The following is a 16,989-nucleotide window of genomic DNA, read 5'->3' as shown; positions in this document are numbered from 1 at the left end:
GCATCAGGCCTTAGTGGCTGTGTGCTCTGAGCGCTCAAGTCACTCCAACTCTCTTAACTAACCATTTCCTAGTCTATAAAATGGGGGGGGGGGAAATACTTGTACCATCTGCTTCACTGTAAGCCCAGAGAAGAGTCGTCTTTGCAAGGGTTTTCTGAACACAAGCTTTTACTGGTCTTCCTCCAGCAGCTTCCTCCTCTTGCGCCTCCTCACGCCCTGGAAGCAACCCTGGGTTCTCATGGCCTGTGCCAGTGAAGTAGGCACTCTAGGAAGCCTTCCACCAAACTGGAAAGGTGCTGAGTGGGGGGCTAAGGAGGGGCGCGGATGTATGTTTCCCAAGAAGCAGACCATGTAATCTCTGAGATGTTCATGACATCTCACTGGCTGCCTGCCAAGGGATGGATTTTTTCAGCTACACCAACTCATCCTTTCTACTAAGGCAAAAAGAGATGGCAGCCTACTCCAATGGAGACCCACCCACTCCTATGAAAACACAGACTGCTGAGAACATGGAATAAAATGACAGAAATAGCATTACTCACTTTTTGCATCTATTAGTCTTTCTCTTGGAGCAGTATCCGAAGAAGACAGTTGTTCCTTAACTTTGGCAATATCTTTAGGATGTAGGTAGTCAAATAAACTCTGACCAATTAGATCATTCTGTAGATATGAAATGTTAAAAACTTATGTTAAATATAAATAGGACCTTGAACAGAAATCATCAAATAAATGCTGTGAAGTCTGTACATTTTGGTATGGAGTTTAAACATGAGAACTTCTGAACTTTCCAGTTAAGAATCTCTTCAGAATAGTACTGTGAGAAAAAACCCACACATGGATTTGGCTCCATCATTTATGAGAAGGGTGACTTGGGGTAAAACTACCTCCTCTGTCTAAACTGCAGTTTTCTCATCCGTCAAATGGAGATTATATTTATGCCTCTTAATCTCCCAGGGTCGTTATAAGGAGCAAATGCCATGTGCCTTTTAGTTAGAAACCATTATATTCCATTCAATAAACATTTATTGAGCACTTACTATATGCAAGGCACTGCTCTCGGCATTGAAGAGATAAAGACAAAACCCAGACCATCCCTGTCCTCGGGAAGCTTTTATTCTACTAAGAGATGCAGCACCAACACAGGTGAGTGAATATCTTGTTAACTAATAAAGAGATCTTGCAAAGCTTCCCTGAGGAGCAGACAGACAGGCAATGTGACATATACTTGGAGGGAGGAGATCTAGGTTGGAAGTGCTCCAACATTCACAATAATATGATCAAAGACAAATCACTTCATCTCCCCAAACCTCAGTTTCTTCATCTGAAAATGGGGATAATAATAATAATTGCACTACTTATCTTCCCAAGTTTGTTACAAGGAAAACACTTTGCAAATGTTAAAGAACCAAATAAATGCAAGTTATTGTTATGGAAAGAATTTTGAAAGGCAAAGATGATGAGGGAGATGGAGTCTGGAGTTCGGGCCTAGCCAGGAGTGCAGCTGGGCTTGGAATGCAGTCTGTGAGTGACAGGAATAGGAGTAAAGCTGAAAAGGAAGGTGGGAACCAGATGGTAGAGATTCTTAAACATCAGGGTGAGAACTTTCCCTTTTACCACAGAGGCAACGGGGAACCACAGAAGGCTTCTGGGCAGGAGAGTGACATGAGCAGCTATTATATGATTCTTATAATAAAGAAAAAATAAATCCTGAATGGGAAGGTAGTAATATCCTTGCAAAAATGGTTTCTATTACTCTGAGGTGGTATAACACAACTAACTCCCAACTAATTCTAATTACTTCCAAAGATCCAGGATTTCACTGATATCGGTACTTCTGCCAGTGCTTATCAAAACCCACTCAGGATGGGTTGTTGTCCCCCCATCTCCACCTCCACCCTCGCCCCAATTAAGAAGACTTCAGTTGGTTTTCTGAGCTTAAGTGGGCTAGTCCTTTCTTTGTGGATACACAGTTCATCACTGAGCTGGTACTTGAAGTCTTCCAGCTTGGTAGGACCTTCCAAACCTTAAAATTCACTAGCACAGGTTCAAAAGTTTAAGGTCACTTCCATGTCAAGGTGAAGAACTGGAGAAAGGCTTTAATGGAGCTTCCTTGGGAGATACTCTTCCTTTTAATTTCTGCCATTTTTTTCCCCCTTCTGATGGCACAGATCCCTTCTAAGAGCACAGGGCGGGAAGTCAGGAGACCTGGGTACAAGGCTTTGCTCTACCACTCACTATCTGTATGATATTAGGAAGTTATGTAATCCCTTTTGATCTACGTCTTTCTCCTTAGGATACTGTTATGGTAAGAACTGTTATGATAATAAATTCTACCTATCTTGGAATTATTGTGAGGATACAATGATCATGTGAAGGCACTTCCAGAAAGTTAAAAGTACCATAAAATCCAAAGAATTACTATTTTTTAAGGTTTCAATTATAACCCCGCAATTTTCTGCATATATAATCTTACAATAAAGAAAAGCTCTTAAAGATCACATTCAAAGACAAATAGGACATTAGAGGTCACCTTTTTTTTTTAAAGTAAATTTTCTTTTTTAATATGAACTTAATGGATTCCAACAAACATGAGCATTCCAATCAACTCTCTCATTTTTAAAGAGAGGGAAACTAAGTTCAGAGAGATGAAAAGATGTGCCCAAGGTTACACAGGTGGTAACTGGCAGACCCAAGGCTATAGCCCAGGTCCTCTGACTCAATATCCTGTGTTCTTCCCATTCATTTATAAACACCATGCTGTTTCATACATGTGCACATGTGTCCTACGATATTCATATTCAGTACTCCCTTTTCCCCCTTATGCTTCCTTATCCCTAACATGGAATTGAGCTGTTTATTGTATCGTAGTAAAAGAGGAAATGATTCATTAATGAGAAGAATCACACGTTCCCATGGAAAAATACACTTTCGCAGATCCCCAGGTTTAATTAACTTACCGTCAGAGAAGCTGTAATTTGCAGAGGGAAGACAGTAAAAAGTCAACGCACTTTGTGTGCAGCTTGTATACTACAATTACTGTGGCAAGGAGCTGAGCTTCACAGGGTATCTCATCGCCACAATTGTGAGGCTAAAAAGCTGCCCATCATCAACAAGAATATGAACAATACCTGGCTATAGTTGAGGATTTTAAAGACCGACTCTGAAACAAATAGTATCTTTCCTCTGTCACATCCGACGACAAAGAGAAATCCGTCTGCTGCCTAATCAGGAAAAATGGATCATCAAATTAGCACATTCACAAAAATAAGATTCTCAGTAATTCTGAAGTGGAATCAAGGACTCATTTCATAAGAAACCTCAAAACAAATATTTTCACTGAAATTATACATGCATGAGAACAGAAAGTTAAAAAATCTATAAACCTAAACTCTTTATGCATGAAATAAGGCTTTTCTGGCACTATCCCCTTTTCCAAGGCAAATAGATACATGTTCTCTCTCTTAAGTTCTATTTTTCATTCGCTGTCTCTCTCTCCACACACACACGCACGGTAACCTACATGTCTAAATTTGAAACACTGACAGTAAGCCCCATCACAAATCAAGAGGCTACATACTCAAAGTAGTTTCCCATTAGATGAAGGCCTGCCGAGGCCATGCTTTCTCCATCGAGTCCCATGAACCATGAGTAAGTAATCCTGTACCTGACTGATTGCTATGCTCACAGCTCCCCCTGAGACGGGAAGAGGAAAGATGAGCCTTTGTCTGCCTTGTGAGTAGTAACTCCCCTTCAGTTTCATCATTCAAAAATAGTAATAACCTGAATGGGTCAAATCAGGATGTCTGACTAAGTATGCAAAATAAATGCATTCCATTGATTCATGGTGGTATGCAGCCAATTACATGTCGGGGGTTGTAGGGTGAGGATCTATAGAGCCTGACTTGATCAAGAGAGCTTGAAACTACTTATAAATACTCAGCACTCCAGATACTAGCACAGAGTAGCAGGCATGGGAGGATACTAGTGACAAGGACAGGCATACTGATCTCAGGAGACAATATCCAAGAAAGGCACTCATTTCTAAAAAAAATCACAGCCTCAGATATTTATCTTGCAAATGCATAGTGTGGATAATAAACTAGATGCAATACAGATCTTAAAGCAAAGAAGTAAATTTGACTTTCCAGGTATCACAAAGCTACCCCAGACAGGATGTGACTTTTGGCTAGCTTTTTTATCCACATGCAGCAGAACCGTGAAAAGGGACAGAGGAGCAATACTGCACATTGAGAACATACACATGGGAGGAGATACATGAGCGGTGGTAGGAAGCACCTGGAGAGAGAGCACATGGATTTGGATTGACTGAGGGTGAAAAAGAAGTCAGATCATAGTGCAGGTCAATTAACGACCATCTCACCACAAGAGAAAGTCAGGATCTTGGCACAGTGGGATCCTATGGTTGTGAGGTGACTTTAACTGACCAGGCCCCTATTGGTGAGAACACTCTACTTCAAGCAGACCCTCTGGTACCTCAACGATCAAGCAGCTGTCGGGGGTGGGTGGTTCTTTCACTAATAAAGACTCCTCTACCCCTTTAGTAGAAAGTCTTCATGAGCTGTTACAGCCAAAGAGTTAATCGCTCTCTGGCCAACCTTGCGATATAAGCCTCTAAATCTAATGGATCTAGCCTGGTCTGCAGAACCCCCCCCCCAAAATCACACCTAGTCTGAAGCTGGACCTGCATTTGAAGCCCTTCTAGCTTAGATGGCCCACCAGTGTTTATATGAGAGAAAAAAGGAGAGTCAAAGAAGTGTCCATGACACTGGACAACAGAGAGAACTTCTCTTTTTCTTCTGTTTTTCCTACCAAGGAGAACAGTCTTTGCACTGGGAACGATGGAACAGAAGAGGGTCAGTAAGGAGCATTCCCTCAAGAGGAGGTGAAGAGACGGCAGCCTCATTGAGTTCGTCCCCAAGATCAGATAAAGTACAACTAAGAGTACTTCAACTTCAAGTCACTTAACGTCAGGGCAGCTAGGTGGTGCAGTGGACAGAGCACCGGCCCTAGATTCAGGAGGACCCGAGTTCAAATCCGGCCTCAGACACATAACACTAGCTGTGTGACCCTGGGCAAGTCACTTAACCCCACTGCCTAACCAAAAAAAAAAACCCCAAAAAAACAAACAAACAAGTCACTTAAAGTCAGAGGTGATAATAGAGTAAGTCTCAGTGACCCGAGGAAAATCAAGGAGCAAAACGGATCCTTCCACTCATTGGCTGTTAGAACTTAAAGGGGCCTTAAAGCTCATGTAGTTCAACATCTTCATTTTTCAGATGAAGACACATCTTCCCCAGAATCACACAGCTGGTAAGCAGGGTAATCAGGACTGGACCAAGGTCTCTTGACCCCAAGGCCAGGACCTTTTCCACTACACCATTATGCCTCCATGGGTCCTCTTCCCTATAATACATTAAACAACAACAAAATCCATAGAATCAAAGGGAAAGAACAAAACTAATCCAACTGATAATGAATAGATCAAAAATCATTCTAATTTGATTTTTTAAAAAATCTGCTATTAAAATAATTTTAAAGAACAAAACTAATAAGTTCTACATTAAATTAGGTACAAAAGAGGCAGAAGAAATATGAAAAATAAACCGGATAAGAAACACATCAGAGAAATTAGATCCATATTCTCTCTTTACCTGTTTAATAAATGAAAAGGGATGTGTAAGAATTCAAGTTTTACCAATGATATTTTACAGCACAGCAATTTCACTATATATATCCCTACTTTTGCCATCCTACCTCCAAATGAATCCTTCTTTGAAACAAATATGGTGTTTTTGCCTCTATTCTTATATTAGTCGATAATCTCCTACATGTTAGTTAGGGACTGATTTAGCTCAACTCTCCTCCCTTCTCTCCCCCTTACCTTTTACAGTGCCCAGCGGCCTGTCATTATCTATAGTTAAGACTACAAAGCAAGATAGGTAAGTTTCAAAAGCAAAATACAAATAAGTCAGACTTTTTAATAGATGTTTTATATTATAACAGGGGAAAGGTGAAAATCTGTGACGAAGCATATTTTTTCAAATAATCAGTTGTTATTTTTTAATGTAACGAGGAAGAACCAGCTAAAAGTGAGGCATCACAATGGAGAGGCTACAAAAATTCCACGTAACATCTGCCATCAGAGCCAGCCTTGGAGTTATTAAGACCTAGGTTCGGATCAAATTATCATGCAATAAAACTGGAAATAAAGTGATGACAATAGCCTAGCATTCAGGACAGTGTCTAGCATATACTACATGCCTAACAGATGCATCCTGCATGAATGAAGCTGTCCCCTAGGCTGGTGGCTCTGATGCTCAGCCATTTAAGGCTTAGCTCTACTCCTGCACGTCACCATCCCTCATCCCTCAAATTGTCAATGCTTTTCCACCCTGCCCCAAATGAGTTTTTAATTTACCTGTCTGTGTCCCTGTTGTGCCCCCTTGCCCTCTCCCTCCTGAATATAAGATTCTTGAGGGTAGGGGCTATTTCATTTTTGTCAAATATTGCCAAGTCTAACACACAGCAGACTCTTAATAAATGCTTGCTGAATCATGTAAAGTAAAAAAAAAAAGTTACTTGGAAACAATTATACAATTATGGGATTAGAGAAGAATTTTTTTAAAATGGTAACAGAATATAGGGTATCCCAAAAATCTTAGTAGTTTCAATAGCTGTACTTAAATGATAATGATAACCTTAATATGCTACTTATCATAATCTGTGGGATGCATGCAACATTAATGAGGGAAAAATAGAAACTAAATTAAGTTGGTGCCTAAAGAAATTTGAAAAAGAACCAAGTAATAATAGTACAAAGGGAAGTAGAAAAAGAGAGAGACAAAAGCAAAAAGATTAGAAAATGGAAAAATTCTACTAAATCAATTGAATTGGATTCAATTAATTTAAGAGCTGAATTATAAAAACACAACCAATAAAACTGATAAACCATTAACGAATTTCGATAAAAAAGGAGAAAGAAAATACAAGTGGGAAAAAAAGAGATTACAAGAAGAACAAAAGAAATTTAAAATGCCCTTGGGGAATATTATATATAAGCTACATGCTAAGAAATTGGAGAACTTTAATGAAATAGACCTTTTGAAAAAAATATAAATTACCAAAAAAAAAAGGACGTGACAAGAAAAGGTTTAGACTGATTTCAGAGGAAGAAATGTTAAGTCATTTTCTTTAATGACTTTACACATGTTCCCGGAAAGTTTATGGGTGAATTTCTCCAAACCTTCAAAGAACTGCCACACTAGAGAAACTATCTCTAGAGAGCAAAAAGGATGGCATGCTACTCAGTTCTTTTTATGGAACTCAGTGGTCTGGATTCTAATATTTACTTAGTAAATACCTCAGTATCTTAAGGACCTGCAATCCTATCAGAGTGGGAACTCTCTCCATCTACACAGATAACCAACTAAAAGTTGCCTGGGGCCACATGATGAATACAAGAAAAAAAGCAGAAAGAACTATCTCACTAACAAGTGTAAATGCAAAAATATTCAATAACAAAAAGTCAGCAATAGAGTACAGCAATACATTTTTTAAAGGCAATGACTATAATCAAATGAATTGTACCAAGAATACAAGAATGGCTCAATATTAGGAACAACGTGAATAATTCCAATAAACAAAATATAACCATCATATGATCTTATCCACGGACACAAAAAAGACCTGTAATATAACACAGCATCCACGTTCCTTGTTAAATAAAAAAAGTACAAATAAAGGTACAGGGCCCTGAAACAACTTCCAAATCTGATTACAGGGCTATTGTCATCAATCTTTAAACAATCATGGAGAAGAGGAAAGGCACCCAAAGAAGGAAGGATGGCAACACCATCCCAGTTTTCAAAAGCAAAGGGAAGCGCTGGAAGGGAGGGGAAGGGACAGCTGATTTTAGAATTCCTGGCCTGGTAAGACCGACAGAACTACACTAGAGAACTTAAAACGGGAAATCAGTGAGGACTGGAAAAAAGCATAGGTTCATGAAGATCAATAATACCAGATAAATCTATTTCCTCTATTGATGAAGCTAGGAGAGTGGTATAACAAGTGATTACTAAAGATCTAATGTGTTTTGATAAGAGAAGAGTTAATATATTGTGATGGAGAAATGTCGACTATCATGTACAGCCACAGCATGTAGAATAAGTAATCATATTCAAAGATTTGTAAGCAATGAATCAATGCCCACCTGGATGGAGCCTCTGTCCACATGGCCACGCATACCCCTAATCAAACTGGGAGATCGCAGAGGGGTGGACGGCAGGATGACAGAATAAAAATTCCGAATGCTTTTGATAGGCTAGAGCAGGGGTGGGGAACCTGTGGCCTCGAGGCCACGTGTGGCCCTCTAGGTCCTCTGAAGTTTGGATTCAGTCAAAGGTCCACACTTGAGGACCTAGAGGGCCACATGTGGCCTCGAGGCCACAGGTTCCTCACCCGTGGGCTAGAACAATGGATAGAAAGAAGTCATTGCTAGGGTGGACGTGTAAAGTAACGTACTATGTTTAAAAACACTGCACGGGGATAGGATATGAGAGGGTTGACTTAATAGCAGTACAAGTGAAAAAGGCCCCAGGGTTTTAATTGACGGTAAGGCTCAACTTCAGGTAATAGTACAGCTCAGCTCTGCATGGGGGACAAATGAAAGTTTCCTGAAGCCCGGGGATAAGGCGGTTGGCAAGGGCCCAGTTCTCTCCTGCCTCCAAATTCTGCATTCTGTTCACTGCACCGAAGTGTCACAATGAAGGCTACAGAATTAAACTCAACAAACATTTACAAGCACTGACTACATGTCAAACACTGCGCTAACACACCTATTTCACAGTCCTAGCAGACGGCCCGTTATAACAAGGCTTTGTTGATCTGGCTATGATGAGTCAACTTCCTGTCTCTGCCATGTTAACTCCCTAACAAAAGTAGCTGCCTAGCTGTTTAGCCTGAGCGCCGCCTTCCACATGGAGCTTTTCTGGATGTCTGCTCCTCAGTTGCGAGTGCCTCCCCACCCATAAACTACTTTGGATTTACTGTGAATATACTCTCTATGTACTTCTGTACATACGTACGGTCTCCCTTTTTGGAAGATAGCTTTCTTGAAGGAAGGAAATGTTTCATTTCCATGCTCGTACCCCTAAGAGGTCAGCATAGTGCCTGGCTCATAGTAGCTGCTAAATAATTGTTGACTGACTGAGGACTTTTCCTACCTTATACACCCCAACTCACTGCTCCCTGGTGTTTCACACCGAGAGAAAAAGAAAAAAAAAACAGCCCCACAATTACTCTATATTTCCAAACTAGCATTACCACAAAGTGCAAAAGATCCAGTTGTCTGAAGGTAAAGGGAGCAAAAAATGGCAGAAGTAGGATAAGTGCGGGGGCATTTCCCTTCTTCCCCACTAAGACTAAAGCATTCTTCCCTGAGGTAGTGAGGGGGCGCCATAGTGCACCAAGTGCTGGGCCTAGAATCAAGAAGACGTAATTCAAGTCTAGCCTCAGACACTTGACTAGCTGTGTGACCCTGGACAAGTTACTTAGCCTCTGCCTCAGTTTCCTCAACTATGAAACGGGGATAAAATCAGCACCAACCTTGCAGGGTTGATGGGAGGATCAAATGAAGTAATATTTGTAAAAGTGCTTCAGTGCCTGGCACAAACTAGGTGCTTAATAGAATGCTCATTTCCCAACTTTCCCCACCACATTTGCTAAGTCACCAAAAAAAAGTCTTGGTTACTTGTCATGTTCCATCTCCATATCCTGTGGCCTGGGAATATAATATCTAATATTGCACTGTTTTGAACAAAATTCTATCACAACAAAACATTTCCCATGTCCCATAATCCCTTACAGATTCTCACAATGGAACTTCACCAAGTTCTTCATTAAGCAGTAATGTGTTACTGGACCTAGAGGATAATGATTATATAAACAGGGCAAGTCCCATTTATAATGAAAATATCTGTGCAACAAAATCTTTTCCAAGTGTCTGCCACATAGGCAGCTAGGTGGCGCAGTGGGCCTGGATTCAGGAAGACCTAAGTTTAACTCTGACCTCAGACACTTAGAAGTTGTGTGACCCTAAGCAAGTTACCTAACCTCTGTCTGTCTCAGTTTCCTGAACTAAAAAAACAAACAAAAAGCCCTGGGCATTCTAGTAGCACCTGCCTCATGAGGCTGTGAGGACAGTTAGCACTAGCTGTAGAGTGCTCAGCACAATACTTGGCACTGGTAGGCACTTAACAAATGCTTGTTCTCCTCCCTAGTAGGTGCTTAATAGATGCTGGATGATTACCAAAACAGTCTCTGTCTGTCTCTCTATACATATATGTATATGTGTGTATATATATCTATATATAGATATATATATATATATATCTGTATGTATTTCAGAAAGGTCATCAACTTAAAATTCATGGACAGTAGGCATTATTTCTCAACAGCACTAAAATATTCAAATGCTCATTTTATTTTTAAAATTTTCTAAAATTTACATTTTTCATCGTTTTTCAATTTACAGTATTTTTGTCTTCCTTCTCTTAAAATACATAAAATATAGGTCATATAATTTTAATATTTTAATGTCTTCTTCTTTAGATGGTAGTCCCAAATATGGATCACTGGCATTTGGCATTTTGGTTTGCTAAACTGACATTAAAATCAATCTCTGTGATTTCTATTTTGCGTGTTTTTAAGAAAGAATCAAAGTTATTTCAACATTCACTATTTCAGTAATCTACAGTGGTCCAAATATTGACTGTACCCATAAAATTAGATCTCTCTGAAAATAAAATATATATGCATATACTAAAAAATAACACTGATCACAGGCTGCAGATTTTATACAAGGCAGATTTGGGCATGTCTGTATTTGGACTGGTATGGTAACCAATACCTAATTAGTTTATACATTACAACAACATCTAGAAGACTAGGTGGTAAACTGACTTTTCATTGCTAGTGTTCAGGAATTTAATTTTTAGTTTAAAGTCACTCAGTCAAAAAGTACTTGTTGACTATCTACTGTATGTTCAACTCTATATAAGACATTGTAAAGCAGAAGTGTAAATAAAAATATAACAGATAATTTTAATTTGTGGTGGGTTTTTTTTGGCTAGGCAATGGGGTTAAGTGACTTGCCCAGGGTCACACAGCTAGTAAGTGTTGTGTGTCTGAGGCCAGATTTGAACTCAGATCCTCCTGAATCCAGGGCTGGTGCTCTATCCACTGTGCCACCTAGCTGCCCCTGAATTTGTGGTTTTCTAAGTCAATATGTAAGTCATATATGCCACAGAAATCTGTTTCTGAGTTTGACATTACTTCTGTGACAAATATGGAAGTATTCAAAAAGAGTCTATAACGTGGATGAAATTACACACACGAAATTATAGCATAAGAGAAAGAACCTTGGACTAATGTAAAGAGATCTGGAGTTCTAATCTTAGCTTTGCTGTTAGAAAGCTATATGTGACCTTCGCCAGATTATTTTCCCTTTCCAGACCTCAGTTCCTCATATGTAGAATGAAAGACTGGAAGGTCCCACATCTAGCATCTGATAGCATCTGACTGTAAAACAATGAACACTGCAGGACTATGTGTAAGTAAGCATTAAATTGTAAGGTAGGGATTAAAGTACTGAAGGAATTCCAACGACAGGGAAATTACTGTTCACTGTGGTAGTCAGAAAGCTTGAAAGCAACCAAACACTGTCTATGGTCCTGAAAACCAGCCCCTGCCAGAGCTAGAGAACAAATATTCAAGGCTTAAAAGGCCCACGTGCTATTGGCAGGTAAACAAATTGTTCTCTCTTCAAAGAGGTGGCCAATTCAATGGAGCCACCCCTTCTATCCATCTGGTAACAATCCTGTGCAGCTGTACTCATAAAAGTGCCAGCAAGGGGCTCGTACTTTAGCAGAGGGAAAAGGGTTTTTACTTAACAGTAAAAGCATTGAGGCTGCGAATGTGTTCCTGACAGAAATACAGGTCTTCAGATGACCAAGCCTGCCTGCCCTCCTGTTCGGAGGATGTATGTTCTGCTCCCTCGCAGAGGTTCACGTGTTTTCTGCTGGACTGAATACATCTGTCTGTCTCTGCAGGGCTGGGGGAAATACGGTAATGACTTATGTAGGTTAAGAGGGGACAGAGGCTGATAACTGGCTGTACACTCGTTCATTCACTTGCTGATTCATGCAACCATGTAAGCTGTCTGCTATGTGTGAATCATGGTGCTTAACACTAAGGGAGGCAAGGATAAACATGACATTGCCCCTGCCTTTATGAAGCTCACAATCCATACCCGTGGGTCTCAAGGGTTAGAGGCCTATTCACCAGGAGAGAGAGCAATTCAGAAGAGACCCAATGCACGGCAGCGTAACTGAACAGTGTAACAGTGTAATCAACCTAGAAAGCAAGGCTTTGGATTCTGTATCGGGGCTTTTATAAATACAGACACACTGATAGGACTGCCCCCGAGGAAGCAGCTTCACTAGTCATATGAAGGCACATTGTTTATCTACCATAATAACATCTGCCCCTTCGCAGAGATAGATTTCAGTCTAACTCAATTTAAACACATGGTAAGGGCTGTACCAGACGCTAGGACTAAAAGACAAAAACAAGACAGCCCCTGCCCTCAAGGAGCTTACTTTCTAACAGATATCTTATTTGGACCCAGACACTTTGGGGGCCCAAACACACAATGCCTGGCTACTAACAAGAAGGTGGTGGGCCTGAGGCAAGGCCCTGTGGGAAGGAGCTGGGTAGGAAGAGCAAAGCAAGAAGGTAGGACAGGCAGCAGAAAATGTGGCCCATCAGGGACCCAGAGCAAGGCTGGTGAGGTTGGATCATGGAGAGACCACGCTATTCAAGGAAGAGTCGAGGGCCTGAGGACGGAGAACTCTTCAGGATACTTAAGATAAGTCAATTGAAGGGGTGGCCTGATTCAAACTGTGCCCCATGGAAGCTGGCTAAGGTTCTGTGGGGTTATCCCTCCTATGGGGTAAGGCTTTGGATGTTTTGAGAAATGACTGAATATTTCAGTTTAAGTTTTTGTGACCCTTTTTTTTTTAAATGTAGCTCTTTTCTCTCTTTTTCACTCCCAGGTTATATTCTCATCATCCTGAAGTGGTGTGATTCCTCTCAAATAATAATGACTATGACAAAAATTGAATAGGAAAAATAGTCACTTACAGAAACTTTGTGACATTTGCTTTTACTCTTACCCATATACGGAGCATAAAGAATGTTATTTATTAAAATCCCCAGCTTTCTCCTCCCCCATCAATCCCTATCCCCTAACATGAATCAATGACTACAAACTCATAAATTTTGCTTTATTACCATTACTTTATGGCTTGACCACAATTCAACACTTAAAAAGATACAACTGTTGAATGACTAAAAAAAAACCCTCTGAAAATTCCTTGCCCCCATCTGGGAAAAACACACACAAATGACTTGTCAATGACTAGTTCCAGCTTTAAAAGTCTAGCATCTTATGACTAGTAATAATAATTTCTAATAAATTCTTAGGACAGACATTAGGATGACATTGAAGGTCATGAAAAGAAGCCTGATCAATAGTTCAATACTAAAGCAGTTCATTATATTCTCCTGAAGACCAATTGTATACATAGCCATGTTTCAGAAGTTTATAAAGGTAAATAATTCATTGATTTGGGGGGTAAGAGTAAAAAAGGTGAGATGCAATCCCAACATACCCTGAGAATGAGATGTTTTAGCTCATCATCTGACAGAAAAGTAGGTTTGTAGTTTGCTTCTGTATATGGGTTGGTGGCACCTTAGAAAGGGAAAAAAAACCCAAAAAACAGTTCATATTCTTAAAAAAAAATACACCAAGAAACTGCACTAATGTCTAGCTAGCTTAAAAAGATTCCTATTTAAACCTTCTGGAAATGGCTGTGCCCACAAAGGGCATTGAAATTGTAAGCATTTCTCTTCCACTCTAATTGGGCTAAATTTGGTCTTGGAAAATATCAGATAACTCATTTAACAGTGAATAGTGTTGTGCTCTGGGATCTTGGGGAGGGGGAAGAAAAGTGCTTCTCTCATTAAAATGAAAACTGAGAAATAATTATGGGAAGTTAGAACTTTTCTCCTTCTTAGCCATTTAATTGATTCTAGAAGTAGGCTGGCTGAGCCTTAAGTTTGGTTTTGGGGTGTTTTTTTTTTTTGCCAACCAAATCTCAAAAGAGTCTGGCTTTTTTTTTTTTTGGTAGAAAAGCAAATAGTTCTTCAGTAAATCACTCTGACTTTTCCTGGAAGATATAATACACCAGTCATGGCCTTAAATAGGGACACTTCCTGAAACTTCTTAGAGGTGGTGCCTCTTTATAGGCATTAAATGAAGAGAATACAGAGTGATACATTTCCTGGTAAATGCAATGGCCAGCAAGTGCCTGAGCAAAGCCAGGACGTCTGTCTCCAGATACTGCCACTTCTAAATTCTTTCAGGAGGAATAAGTCAGCAATTTATAAAAAAGAAAGAAAAAAAGGTAAATTATTATCACCATTATTATTAGATGACCCTGACTTACTGTCTAGTTAATGGAATAAATACCGAAAAGGAAAAGTGTGATTGAACCAACATGAATTATGGAAGGGAAAGCAGTATATTTAATTGAATTTAAGACTTGCATTATCAATTAATGAAGAACAGTGTATTGATCCACATCTTGGCAACACAATTTCAGGCTTTCCACTCTTTTCTTTCTCACTTGTTGAGAATTCATTTCTAAAACTTCCTCCCACATCTTTCCCCCATTATACAATCTTCTATCAAATTTAAAACATCGACATCAAAATAGAATAGAATACATTAGTTGCCTTTCAACTATTAGCAAAAAAAGAAAAGAATTTAGGTCTGTGTTTCTGATAGCTGCGGAGCAGCCATTTGGTGGCCTGGAAACGATGCTGGACCAGAAGCCAAGTGACCGGGGTGTCAGGCACCCTTCTATGAGCTCTGTCACCTTGGAAAATTCACAGAGTCTGTGCCTGGCCCCTGCAGCCTATGTGACCTTGAGCAAGTAACTTAACCTCTCTGGAGTTCAGTTTCCTCATCTATAAAATGAGGAGAGTTGGACTAGATCATTTCTACGACTCCTTCCATCAGTAATGATTCCATAGATCTCTGTCTGGGCCTCAACTTTTTTTTTTTTTGTAAAATGATGAGGCAGGACTAGATGAAAATTCTATGTGTTTGTGAGTTTAAAATACACATCTTTGCAACCATACGTCTACACATCAGTACCTATCTCTCAATTTGCTCCTATATTTGAAGACTGGTTAAGGAAAAATATAAAAGCGAGACAGCCTTCTAGACTTATATACTGCAGCAAAGATTTCTCCTTTGGTTTGGATACATCATTTCCACTTTCCCTCTCTGCTTCCTTATCCTTCTCATAATTAGTTTTAAAAAAAGAGATAAAGATGAGAGGGGCAACTAGGTGGTGCAGTAGATAGAGCACTGGCCTTGGAATCAGAAAGACCTGAGTTCAAATGTGGCCTCAGACACTTACTAGCTGTGTGACCCTGTGCAAGTCACTTAACCCTGGTTGCCTCAAAAAAAAAAAAGAAAGAAAGAAAATATGACTTCTCTTACAAAAAGAGGCATTATATGGGGAAAATTCCAGGAATATGATAATACCTATTCTTGATAAAATAAAATACAAGAGTGACTACAAGATGAAGATTCATTTTTCATCAGAATCATAATTAATTTTCTCCTAAAAGTTGAAGCTTCCTTATCTGTCACTATGTACATCACATTTCTGATTCTTATAATGTATCTGTGGAGCAATCCACATGGACATATATGCAGGACATGGCATCATCTGTATCTTCTAAAGCATATAATGCCTTAACTGTGTACACACACACACACACACACACACACACACACACACATAGGGAATGTAATTAACATTATGTTATTAATAACAACACAGGCACAGATCATGGATCTGTGATCTTGTTAATGTGAATACTCACTCCATCAGTGTGTGTGTGTGTGTGTGTGTGTGTGTGTGTGTGTGTGTGTGTGTATTTCCTCTGATATTTGAAGACTAGTTAAGGAAAAAAAGCGAAATGAACACATACACATAATGAAATACCTACCCTGTTGCAAGTCACAATCTGAATAATATAATCTTCATCCACTTTGTTTTTCCTGCATGGATAGTTAAATCAATGGTCTTTAAAGTAACTATATTATTTCACTGTAGAGGCCTGTAGTGTTCCAAAGCTGTATGCAATTAGCATTGTGACATCTATGAATGTGGATCTGGAGAACTTCACTACTTGTGCAATAGTAGTTACACTACTTATAAATCCTTCCATTTACATTTTATGCAGAACATCTTCCCTGACACTGGAAAACACCAAAGACAAACATGTATCTCTATTTATACCTAACTGGAAATTATTACTCAGTCACTGAAAAAAGTCATTTTCAGAGTTGCATCTGTCAGATTTCAAAACTGTTGGAACATGTGTGAGAGACACCTTAAGAAGAACTATAAAAGCAACATTGTGTTCTGTCAAGTCAAAGGCTTTCATTAAACTAACAGACACAGTAAGCTCCTCTAAGTCTCTCGGTTGTATGACTATAAAGACATGTTAAACTAGAAAAAGTGACCTTTGAAGGCCTGTGTTTTCGTTGCCTGTATTCAACGAGCAGCCTCCATGTATGGACAGAAACCATTCTCATAAAAGACGAGCTATTTAGACAGAAGTTCCTAACTGCGTCTTCTTGGTCATCCATTTCTTGTAAAAGCACCACCTGTGATCTTCCATTGTCTTAGCATCTTGCCCTCTTGGGTACATCTTGAAAATCAATCCACTTACTCCATCTGTAGTCTCTTGCACAGATTTCCCTTTGCATGTATGTCAGGCTAATGCACTCCTCCTGACTTTGTAGATGCCACCACCCTTTCCTCA

General features: G+C 39.6%; 1 protein-coding gene across 9 annotated transcripts in view; it reads right to left on the bottom strand.

The window, feature by feature from the left end:
• Positions 1-16,989, bottom strand: part of BMAL1 (basic helix-loop-helix ARNT like 1) — an 86,787-nt gene that overhangs the window by 15,369 nt on the left and 54,429 nt on the right. For all 9 annotated transcript variants that reach the window (XM_021002041.2, XM_078148094.1, XM_078148095.1 and 6 more), the window contains 3 exons: positions 13,752-13,831; positions 3,129-3,221; positions 543-660 (listed from right to left, as the gene is read on the bottom strand). In XM_021002041.2, coding sequence (XP_020857700.1) covers positions 543-660; positions 3,129-3,221; positions 13,752-13,831 — 291 coding nt within the window. The remainder of the gene's footprint in view (positions 1-542; positions 661-3,128; positions 3,222-13,751; positions 13,832-16,989) is intronic.

This window comes from Phascolarctos cinereus, unplaced genomic scaffold, assembly GCF_003287225.1.
Source record: "Phascolarctos cinereus isolate Bilbo 61053 unplaced genomic scaffold, phaCin_HiC Scaffold_9;HRSCAF=440, whole genome shotgun sequence".
Lineage (NCBI taxonomy): Eukaryota > Metazoa > Chordata > Mammalia > Diprotodontia > Phascolarctidae > Phascolarctos > Phascolarctos cinereus.
Note: the sequence above shows the minus strand (reverse complement) of the source record. Positions and strands in the feature narration are given on the sequence as shown.